At 38.0% G+C, this 11,156-nt stretch overlaps 1 protein-coding gene and 1 long non-coding RNA gene across 3 annotated transcripts; both read right to left on the reverse strand.

Annotated features, from left to right (window-relative positions):
* Positions 1-57: 57 nt before the first annotated feature.
* LOC106155947 (kelch-like protein 7) lies at positions 58-7,148 on the reverse strand. Of its 2 annotated transcripts, none has more exons than XM_087013865.1 (10): positions 6,974-7,148; positions 5,190-6,003; positions 4,606-4,702; positions 4,041-4,215; positions 3,450-3,599; positions 2,961-3,126; positions 2,495-2,574; positions 1,754-1,946; positions 1,300-1,397; positions 58-991 (listed from the first exon to the last, which is right to left on the reverse strand). In XM_087013865.1, exons 2-10 carry the CDS (start codon positions 5,999-6,001, stop codon positions 729-731), a joined length of 2,034 nt encoding a protein of 677 aa, XP_086869991.1. In that variant the 5' UTR covers positions 6,002-6,003; positions 6,974-7,148; the 3' UTR covers positions 58-728. The 2 variants fall into 2 exon arrangements, with proteins under 2 accessions (XP_086869991.1, XP_086869992.1); XM_087013866.1 differs by having other exon boundaries at positions 6,979-7,063.
* Positions 7,149-8,129: 981 nt separating this feature from the next.
* On the reverse strand, positions 8,130-10,022 carry LOC147761496 (uncharacterized). The gene is made up of 3 exons (XR_015334878.1): positions 9,888-10,022; positions 9,555-9,676; positions 8,130-8,388 (listed from the first exon to the last, which is right to left on the reverse strand). It is a non-coding gene; the product is annotated as an uncharacterized LOC147761496 (long non-coding RNA).
* Between the last annotated feature and the right edge of the window lie 1,134 nt (positions 10,023-11,156).

Below are 11,156 nucleotides of genomic sequence, written 5' to 3' on the forward strand. Positions count from 1 at the left end.
GCTCGGGTAATAAATGTAGGTGCGTTGATGAAGCTGATGTGAAACTCTGACAAAACATTTGCTTTACAATATTTATTCCAAAACCATAATAAAGGCAACGTTTCGCAGCAGACAGACTCAGAGGCAGCTTTAGCAAATTTATATTTACATCAAACAGGATTCGTTTACCTCCAAAATAAAAAATAAATAAATATCGTTGATGAGAAGTTTGCACATACTTTTTTTCATTTTCTACTTAAAATATTTTCAACTTAAAGTTAATTGATCTATTACCGTGCCTGTGTACATATATATATCTAGCCCACTGATGTGACACATGCTGATTGGTGGCAATAATGATCGGTTAGTTCAGGCCGGTTTGCCAGGAATGGTAGTTCTAGGAATGGAAGTCCGGGGTCCCATGTGCTTAGTACAGGTTAGGTTTAGTCGGAGTATTGGGGTTAGTATATGTATATGGGAGGCATGTCACCTGTACAAAGTAATGGGGAATGGGCTACGGTTCCTACCATTCCTGTCACTCCTGTTGTTAAGAATTTACAACTGAAGCTGCAACTGAAATGCTACAAACATAAAGAACCTAACTTTGGGAAAACCAGTCCCTAGTTTTTCAACCAATGTTTTGACTTTTGAACCTGCAACTTCAATATTATTTCATCTGAGATCTAAGTGTTATTGATAACTATATATTTTCATAATTTCCAAAGTCAACATAAAAGAAAAAATAATAATTATACAACACACGTGTCCACAGTCACTGTAGCAACAGAATTCATGATGGTAGATCTGGTATTGTAATGAAACACCCAGCGATCCTCGGCTGGTTTGTATTCCAGCGCATTGCCCAATCGGCTGGAGTCTCTCATTCCTGAAAGGATCCAGATGGATCCACCAATGACAACGGACTTCACTTGGCAAAGACGGTAGGGCATCTTGGCACAGAATGTCCACAAGTTGTAAACAGGGTCGTAGCATTCCACGGTGTCAAGCACAGCTGAAAAGGATTGAATATTTTTAATGAATAATTGATAAACGTTAGGGTATTCATTTGATATAAAAACAAAACCCCACAGATTCAAATGAAGACAGTGATGACATTTGAGTAGAGAGCAAATTGTTATAAATTCAAAACAATTTTAGTGTGTGTGTGCGTGACAGAGAGAGAGTGAAAGAGACAGTGAGAATTTTGCAAAATTTTTGATTAAAGCGTCTAAAAGTGTCCATCTCAAACAGCGCTACAAGAACGCAACAGCCTCCATATCACAACGTGACCCTGCACCCTGACCAATCAGAGCTACTTACTCAATTCATCTTGGCCGCCAAATGCGTATATTTTTCCATCCACTGCTGCCAGCCCCAAACCTTTCCTGGCAAAGTGCATGGGAGGAATCTCTATCCACCTGGGTCATAGAAATCAACATTATTTAGAAAGCTAACTTAACTACGTAAGCTGGAAGGTTAAAAAAAACTTGGGGGACATGTATTGGTACTGTTCACACACATGCACTTGTTGTTGAAATATGAATGGAAAAACGGACATAAAGCTAAACACCAAAGAAATTGTCTATTCGGCAAAACCATTATCTTTTTTGAAGTAGGAAAACAGTAATTACCCTTTCATCTAACTTACTAGTTTTTGTTGTAATGAATTCATAATAATGAAAAGGTGTGCAATATTTGAGACAGATACTGATTAAATTAAAGAATGCGTTTCTCAAAAAATAAATAAAAAATAAAAACATGCACACAAACTTACTTGTTCAAAGTAGTAGAAAATCTCTCGCACAGTTTAAGGGGCCTGTTGTTGCTCATGGCGCCCCCACAGGCGTAGAGGAAGCCTTTACAGACCACCAGGCCGTGCTCAAAGCGCGGGTGGATCAGAGGTTTCAGGAAAGACAGGTGATCTCTGAATGGGTCAAATAGCTCTGTCGTCCTATGAGAAGTGCTTCCTGGTGATTTTACATAAACCAATCAATCAATAATCAATTAATTAATCAATCATTCTTTCAGTGAAAGTTTAAGGAGTAGTATTTCATACTAACCTCCCTAACGAAAAAGTCCTATAGGATCCTGTAAGATCTTATAGGATCCTATAGGACTTTTTCGTAAGGGCTACTAGGCCAGACCTGTCAACATTCTTAATTCCTTAGGGAATCTCCCAGATGGGAGACTTCTCTCCCAATCCTCTGATTTATAACAATGATTAGTATTATCGCATAGGAAAATATCTCACTCCAATGCTGACAGGTACCTGCGTTAGCAAGTAAAAAATGCAACTGACAGAGCTCTGTGTTACTGTGATGTTATGACATACATTTTCCTTGAATCACTTCCTTTCCAAATTGCAACTGATCTCCTACTCCTTTATAATAAATCAATTTTAGGTAGTATAAATCATATTCTATAATAATAATATTAATAATAATAATAATGAAATCCTATAGAGAAGAAGCTAGATATGAACACAACACAACTGAAGAACCAGTAAAAAGCCTACCATGTGTTGATGTCCCTCCACAGATGTACACTTTCCCATCCAGCTCACAGGCTGCAAGGTTCTCCCGGCCGTCCTCAAGTCTGAGGAGAAACACAGAGAAAATAAATAGACAGAAAAAGCTCAGGATATGTCACTGTTAACAAACTATAGGGATGATGAAACAGGGTTCTAAAGCAATCTAAATAAGGTTGTAATACAGAATAAAACATTTATATAAGACCACATAAAATATCTGCCTGTCGAAACTCTTCTATGACATATTTAAGTATGAACCCTCCTCAGTAAAGACATTTTTTTCTTAAAATATACGATGAATTAAAGATAAAAATACGTGGACTTATAATTTATAAAATTAAATTTCTGAGTGAAAAACTTTATCTGTGCAAAAGCTCATCTTACTCGTATTAACATGCAGAGGCACACAAAATCATATACAAAAAAACACAGTAAGTAAAGCCATTCTTACCTGGCATTAACAGAATCCCATCTCTGAGTAGCAATGCTGTACCTGTGTATCCTTGTCATGGGGAAATGGTACGATCCACCAATGATGTACACACAACTGCCCACGTTGACCGCTGAGTGACCGTTCCTTTTTTCGGGCATGGGTGGAAAGTTGGACCAACACTGTCCTGTGAATATGAAACATGCTGGACAGTGTTATGTGAGCACATATTGAAACTTGAGCCATCACCATATATAAAGTGTGAGGGAATTGAAAAGAAAGAAAATAAATGTAGTAATATGATTAAGAGTTTCAAAGAAATACTCCATGCAATTTTTAAAAGCCTAGCAAAGATACAGTTACTTACAGTAACATTTCACATAGTTTGTTGATGGAAAAAAGTGACTATGTTTTATCAGTAATTGCAGTTTGCAATAAGTCAATGCGGGAAATCCTTTCAAGCAGAGAATCTTTCTTTTGGAAACATTTTCAAATTTGTATATATCTTACCCTTGGGATTAAAGTACTGACAAGTACCAGTTTCTGAGCCTCCAAAACAAGCGATCTGGAAGTCGTACTTCTTCCTGCGTGGTGTCACAGTGGAGACCGTCTCTGCTGCACGTCTCTCCTCCTCCCCAAGTAAGTGATACTGCATTCCTCCTGAAACACACAGAGATAAGGGGTCCACAGGCAGGTTTAAACTCATGTAGTGATGATAAAAAATTTTGTGAGTGGTTTTGGATATGTTGGTGAAAAGAGGAAATTGCCAAAATACTTTTTTTTTTTTTGGGGGGGGGGCTATACTGGGGTATAAAGGGCCAATTCCCACTGTATGCCTTTTAACCTATAAAATAATAAATCTAAACATTATTTAATAAAAATACAATATTTATAAAATTATAATTAATAACTTTAACGATATAAAGAGGGTACTTATATTGCTCATGGATTAGTCCCTATTTTAGTCTACAGTATTAACATTGGTCTCTTGCATAATGTCAGTCAAACTGAAGCTGAGAGTTTTTTGTTTTTTTTTTCATTTATGAAGTTACTGGATAATGTTTATACATATTTTGGCCAGATCTGTTCCACACAACCTACCAATGATCATCTTCAAGCAGTCACAGTTATCTTGTAACAGGTCCTCATGCTGGACATGAGTAGTCAAGTAGTGACGTGTTATCAGCGGGAAACGAATCCTTCCCAGAATGCTCTCCTTATGCTCGAACCTTGCTGGCAAATCATGCTTTAACCAGCGTATGGCAGCATCATACACCTGTAGGAAGAAGAAAAAGAATAATCAGAAAAATATAGTCTGATATAAGGTACAATAACCAGACATCTTTTACATAAGAACAAGCTAATACCCAAGTGATCTCTTACCTACAATCTTTGTAAAAATTCAAAATTTTCAATTGCATGTCAATACTCATTGCCATTCTCGCAAGATTTTCTAAGCCCATGTGACTAATATGACTTTTCTTCTGCATTTGGCTATGGCATTTATTTCATAAGGCCTTTAATATCTTTCCACTGAATGAAATGAATTCCAATGAAATTAATCTTAAAACAGTTTATTTACCAAGGTCATAACAGACTTATTGATGGCTTTCACCTTTTAGCAGGCTTTGGTGAAATTGGCCTCAGGTCCAATATAAAAGCTTACCTCATCTTCGCATTTCACAGTCAATTCATCCTTAGACAACAAGTCAGTCACAGATTCTGGCCTCTGTTTCAGAAACTCCTCTCCCTGGCATACCTCTCTGAAAATGAGGCTCTAAATTAGACAACAAGGCTGGTACGTGTACAGACATCACAAATCTTGATAAAGATAAAGCATATAATCAAGGAACTTTAAAATAGGTAAAATCATAGCAACACTTACTCAAACTGAAATAAAAATTTGGAATTGAAATCTGACTGACATTTCACAATGTGTGAATAATGCAATGAGCTACAATACCAAATTCCATTTTCCTGACCACTGCCCTAGCCTGTTACAAAAACCAAAAACCCTAAATAATAAAATTGGGACATTTTTTTACATTTTTTTCTTCACTATACTTACATACATTTGAACTAGAATTTAAACTATGAAGACTTTTTGTTAATCAATGAAGACCAAGTTAAAGTTTGGGCCAAAATAATGATTCACAAAAATAGTATTAAAACATTTAACTTAATCACTGTATTGAAAGTAAGAGACTGACAGTTTTATCTAAACAGCATATACACATATACAACATTTACCTAAAATGCAGATATGCAAAGTTACTGGCAGCTTCACACAGCTCAGGGCAGTTATGAAAATCTGCAAAGTCTTTAATCCCAAGGCAGTTTGCTGCACTCAGCTGCTGTGTTAGGTAATGGCAACATGCGTCTTTGATTGGCTGAATCTGGTAACGATTTCCAGCTGAGAGGAGCTCTTGAACATTGGAATCATTCAACTGAATATCTGCAGTGTATGCAAAATCTATTATCGCCTCAACTGTTCCATGATAAATATCCTGCAGCTCGACCCTCGATGTTTGGGCCTCTGTCATATTGGACGTGAACATGGCATGAAAAAAGCTGCTGCAAGCTGCCAGCACTACCCTGTGTGCTTTAAACTCATGTCCCTCCACTATCAGAATAACATCTGTCATCTCTTCTCTTTGCCTCATCCCGTTCATACAGCGAAAAAACTCTGCCTGTCTCTCTGAGATTCTAGCAACTGAACCATGGAATCCACCTTCATTATTAGTTCTATCATCCCCCAATAGGGGGCTCTGGGTGTCGCCACCACCTCTACGGGTCTGACCTAACCCCCCTGCCATAACCAATGCAGAAGAGAGTCTAGACGTCCCTCCAGATGTTCCTGCTCTGTCACCTATGGACACGTGTTGATTTGGTGTCCCTGTCGTGGTGCCACTCTCACTCATCCTCGACAGCAGTGGCTGGGACATGTGGTGATGGATTCCACCTCTCACAATTAAGCCTGTAATACTATATAAAGTTCTGCCTCTCAAAGGTCTCAAACTTGCTTCTATGGTTTCTTCTTCTTGGTCTGAACCATCTGTCATTGCTGTAAGGATAGGATCATAGGTTACAGCACATACATGTAAAAGTACTACAATTAATGCAATGATACCTTAGGAAATATATATGCACTAGTCAGGCCTGTAGCCGGGGGTGGGGGTGGGGGGGGTAGCAGGGGGGTAGCAGGGGGGGTCGCCTGGGTTAAATTTTATTTTAGTACACCAAGGTTTCACGGTAGGTGTACTTTTTCAGAAAAAGTGAAATTTTGAAATTGCTGGATACAGGCAATGACTGGTGGTACCCAAAATATTGTTGAACCAGTTTTTGTCGAACATGAAAAAATTGGTTATAGTAGAAACTTTATGGCATGTCCTGCTATTAAGTGTTACTTTTCAGACATACGGTAGTAGTAGCACCAGTAGCAGTAGTAGTAGTAGAAGAAGTAGAGGGTCCCATTCAAAGCGCATCTTCATTAACCGGAAAGAAAAAGCCACTTTCTGTCTCCTCAAATGTGTGAAATGTTCTTATCATTTAGCATGATCCAGGAAGAACCCCATTCTAGTGACTCATGAATGTGTTTCTTATTCTACATCATTTGTCACACTCATGAACATTATCTGGTGTAAAAGTAAGTTTATTTTTACGACAAAGAGCCCAAATGCGATCTCAGATAGGTTTGCAATGGGTACCTAGAGGGCTATATCGGTCGATTTTTATCCATTTCTACCTTGTACAGGACCGCAGCGCCAGTAATTTTTGTGGTATTCCAACATGAATTTAAGCCAAATGCAAGTCACTTGGTATTGGATAACTTGCCTGTAAGATTTTAGACCCCCCCCCCCCCCCTCCACACACACACACACACCCAAGTTATTGTGAACAGCTAGTAACGCAAAAGAAATTTATGTCAACAGAAATTGAGCTTTCCAGAATATGACAACTCAATATCACACAGTGAAGAAGACTCATAACAGGTAAATCCTTTCACGAACAAATATTTCAACGAAAAACTTTACCTCACATTTTACAGCCTTTCAGCAGTCGGCTCAATAGGCAATTAACAAGACTGTAGGTGGCGCGCTTACAAGATGAGCCTATCGATCAGTTAAAAACCCGTTTTACACTGGATTGAATAGTTACAGAAGTTTGCAAATACAGGCGTCGGAAGGTGGGCACTTATGACCCCTTCCCTCGTTTTCAAGCACTTCTGACCTACTTTAAATAAAATAAGCGCAAGAACCTTAGGGGAGGGGGCTATCAAAGAGCCAAATGCAGGCCTATACTTCTGTCCATCAGTAGATTATTGGTGCATTATGTCGCGGGAAGGCCTAGATCTCAAGTCAATCTATGTCCATCTAAAAAAAAATTGTAACTGCGCTCACCACCCACCCCACCCCCTTATTTAGAGCCCTTGTCCCTGGGGGGGGGGGGGGAGCATAAGCTACACACACGTACGAGGGACCCATTAGGTATATTTTCGTTACCTTTTTATACATTTCCCGAGACACGTTCATATTATTTAGCGTGATTCGTAAAGCACCCCTTCCAGTGACTTGTGACAGCGGCCTCTTACCGTGTAAAATTCACCCTTCGTGAAACGCAATCATTATGCCCGATAATTTTTAAGGATTTTTGATTCGCATTATCAGTGAGATATGAACAAAGTTTTATTTACTGTGACTTGTGACTGATGATGTTTAGGAAAATTAATTTTTGAAGTAGGCCTACTAGTAGGCCTACCTAATGATTTCACACGTACATGTACATGTATACAACGCTTATGTAGCAATTTCACGGTCGGGATACGATTTAACACCACCCCGGTTGGCCTACATTACTTGAAAACAAAGATGAGCCAGGGTGATTTGATACACTTGATGAGTCTCAAACCTATTTCTTCATATTTCATTTTAAATTAACATTGAAATATTTTAGACTCAAAGGAAAAGATGAAATATAATAGTAATTACAACAATTTTACATGTGTGTTTAAAAAAGAGGCGACCAGTCCTCTTGCCATTGGCCTATTGCTTTTTTGCAACAGGCCTGTCCATCCAGCCGCCCATCGGATAAGCCCCAGTTCAATTCCATATCATTAGGACACATACAGGCACTTCAGGTTCAGCACAAGAAGGCCACCGTAACACGAACCGTTTTTTTTTTTTTTTTTTTTTTTTTTTTTTTTTTGATTGTGTTATATCATTCTTAGACTCGAGTACCAAGTGGTTGTCAAGTCTTGGAAATCCGAACAGCCTTTCTGTCTCTACCCGCTATGCCCCTGGTAGGGCCTACATGTGAGGCTCTTTCTGCTTCTTTTATCACCTAATTTACCCCTTTCATCCAAAGTTCTATCTCATCCGTTAGAGATTTTGTCTTGTTCTCTGCTGCTGTTTTTGGTATGCGCCAACGCAGAGAATATAGCTGGCCCATCCTGAAATACAGAAGAAATGACCCGCTATATAAAAGTTGACAGGACTTTAGAAGAACATTATAATTCCGTTAACTTCTTTGTCTACTGACACTGTTCAGTAAATCATTTTACACCACCCAAATTATTTAGATTATTTACTTTCATTGAGACAAATCAATATTTATTTAGGAAGCAATATTTTTATTAGTCGTTTTATTCCAAAATTAATTACACAAAACGTTTGTTAAAGATTACAGATTAAATAGTAAATAATGCTCCATCCAAACCTCATTCGAATTAACCTAATAAATGCATCTTTAACTTTTAATCTGTCAGTTTTTGAATATAGCACATACTGCACGCTTGGGGTGTCCGTGGGTGTACTCGAGTTATATTGGTGTTCCATTACGGCCTAATTCGACACGCTCTACGATTCAGTTAAGATACAGGTGCAATAGTGTTACGAATATTCGTCGGATTCAGCTGGAATCGCACGAATATTGTCAAGAATTCACTACCATTTTTTTTTTTTTGGAATCGGGAGTTCGTGGCCAAAATTTTGAACAGTTCAAAATTTATGCCACGAATTCCCGATTGATCAAGAATTGCAAGAACTGACTACGATTATATACGAATCTGTTAAAGGGATAATAACTCTTCGTTTTGGCCAAAAAATGAATTTTCCTGGAGTAAACCACAATTTTCCCATACTTACCAATGATTAATGAATCCATTTTTACATTCAAAGTTAGTCCCTGTTTTTTTTCTAAAAAGTTTGTTTTTTTGTTAAAATATCTTAAGAGATTATAACAGAGTATAGCCATCAATGGAGGTCACGCGGTTTGAAGACAGGCTCAGATATCAGAATAATAGCTATAACTGCCGTTTTTCTTGTACAACAGAATATATTATATTTCTATGAGTTGTTCACAATGTTTTTATTGTGAAATATAGATCTCATACGAAGAGTTATTATCCCTTTAAGAACTTCACGAACTGATTACGATTCAACCACGAATCCTAAAATTTGTCAGTTCCTGGCGATTCGTGGTCTGTGTGAAATAGGGGCATTAGGACTTGTGCTCTTTAAATATTCTCACATCCTGTAGGTCTAGTGTTAATATATATAGCATAAAACTCGCTTTGTTCTGACACTAGTAATTCGCATCTTTTCCCTTTTACCTCACCTTCGGCTAATTATGCTTCATCGATCTCCTCCATCAAATCCTCCACTACGTCATTCAGGTCTTTACGAGACAGTTTGGACATGTCCAATTCGTCAGAGTCATCACGTGGGTCTGTCAGATTTCTTAAAAAAAAGAAGAAAAAATAGATAGCAGATGAGCCTTAAAAATGATGATTATTTACGTATATGTGATCAGAAGCTTTATTTAGCTTTAGTATTAGCCTACAGCAAATGGCGTTCAAACCATTGATAGGGCCTATTAAAGATAAACTTCCATGGTTAAATTAAACGACATCGTTTTTATTCGCTGGACCTAACAAGTGGCAAAAATGACCTCTCTGTCTGATGACCACCGATAGCAGTGAAGATATCGCCAGAAGTCCGAGGGCTTCTCTGGACCTGCAAGGACACACCAATGACCAATAGATCGTCCCGGTCCTCCACGCGTCCCTCAGATAGACTGGGGACAACTGAAATTACAGTGAAAAGTTTAGAGCCTGAATGATCCGTAATATGACATAAATGTTGACATAAAATCTGATTTTGTATTTTATAATATATCACTTTCTTAAAGTTGGGTTGAGATAAATGTTTACTTCACATTAGGTTGACAAGAATACTGAGATACTGACGAAAAGGTTTTATTTATAAAGACAGTTAACGGTAACCTTTATTCCCTCCTCCTCTGAACAAATTTGTTATCCTTTGACGGAGTCCAAACTTCTGTTTTTTCTCTGAAATGAATCTTTACGAATTGCGCATAAATAAATCAAAAGAAAATACATTATTACAAGATATTATTCGGTAGAGCCTAATTGCAAACTAATGTTACTGCCATTTCGACCATTGAAAAGTCGTTAATTAAGCAGTCGTGATCAAAATCATAGTTTCTTTTTCATTTTTACCATTGTTCGGCTCCTCCCATGCTCCAAGATGGCTGTTAGAGACAACAGCTGTAATTAAAATAATGATGTTTATTACAACACATCCTATATTCGGGGGAAATGCCGAATACATGTACCAAAAATTACTTGGCGCTTTTGATCCAGTTACCGTGATTTCTTTTACAAGTCAAAATAAAAATCAAATAAAATTACGGATGAAAAACGCCAACAAAATTTAAACACTTTCAAAACGTTCAAGGAAACCACAATTTCATACTTACTAGATTGAGTGCATCCCATCGTATTCCTCTAAATTAAAACAACTTTGCAGCGCTAAGTCAGTGAATACTTTTCCGCTGTGCGAGAAAAGTGCATTATGGTACCGTAGCTACTGTGACGTCACAAAGTGAGGGCGCGTCTTGACAGCGACGATGTACATTTCACTACCAAAGGGCGTTACGCCATAAATACGGGATAACTACACGAAAAATATTCTCATTTTCTATTAAAAAACTTGGTGTAGGCATTGAGGAAATAAATTTCGAACAGTTCCAATATGAAAACAATAGTATAAGTTAACAATATACGTTTTAGCCAGACGGTAGCGTGCTTGGATGCAAATGAGGTACCCAAAGCGCCATCAACCATGGCAACGCAAAGTCACGAGTTCGAATCCCGGATGAGGCACGTCAGTCAATCACGACAACGACCGGGCCCCT

The sequence above is a fragment of the Lingula anatina genome, chromosome 5 (genome assembly GCF_051362555.1).
Source record: "Lingula anatina isolate TDL-2025a chromosome 5, LinAna3.0, whole genome shotgun sequence".
Lineage (NCBI taxonomy): Eukaryota > Metazoa > Brachiopoda > Lingulata > Lingulida > Lingulidae > Lingula > Lingula anatina.

What these genes read in the sequence shown, in the direction of transcription:
- LOC106155947 (XM_087013865.1), bottom strand. Translation starts at nt 6,001, where the DNA reads ATGACAGATGGTTCAGACCAAGAAGAAGAAACCATAGAAGCAAGTTTG. An exon ending in TGGAGGGACATCAACACATG is followed by an intron (nt 1,947 to 2,494) that starts GTAGGCTTTTTA and finishes TAAAATCACCAG; the next exon opens with GAAGCACTTCTCATAGGACG. An exon ending in TGGCGGCCAAGATGAATTGA is followed by an intron (nt 992 to 1,299) that starts GTAAGTAGCTCT and finishes AATCCTTTTCAG; the next exon opens with CTGTGCTTGACACCGTGGAA.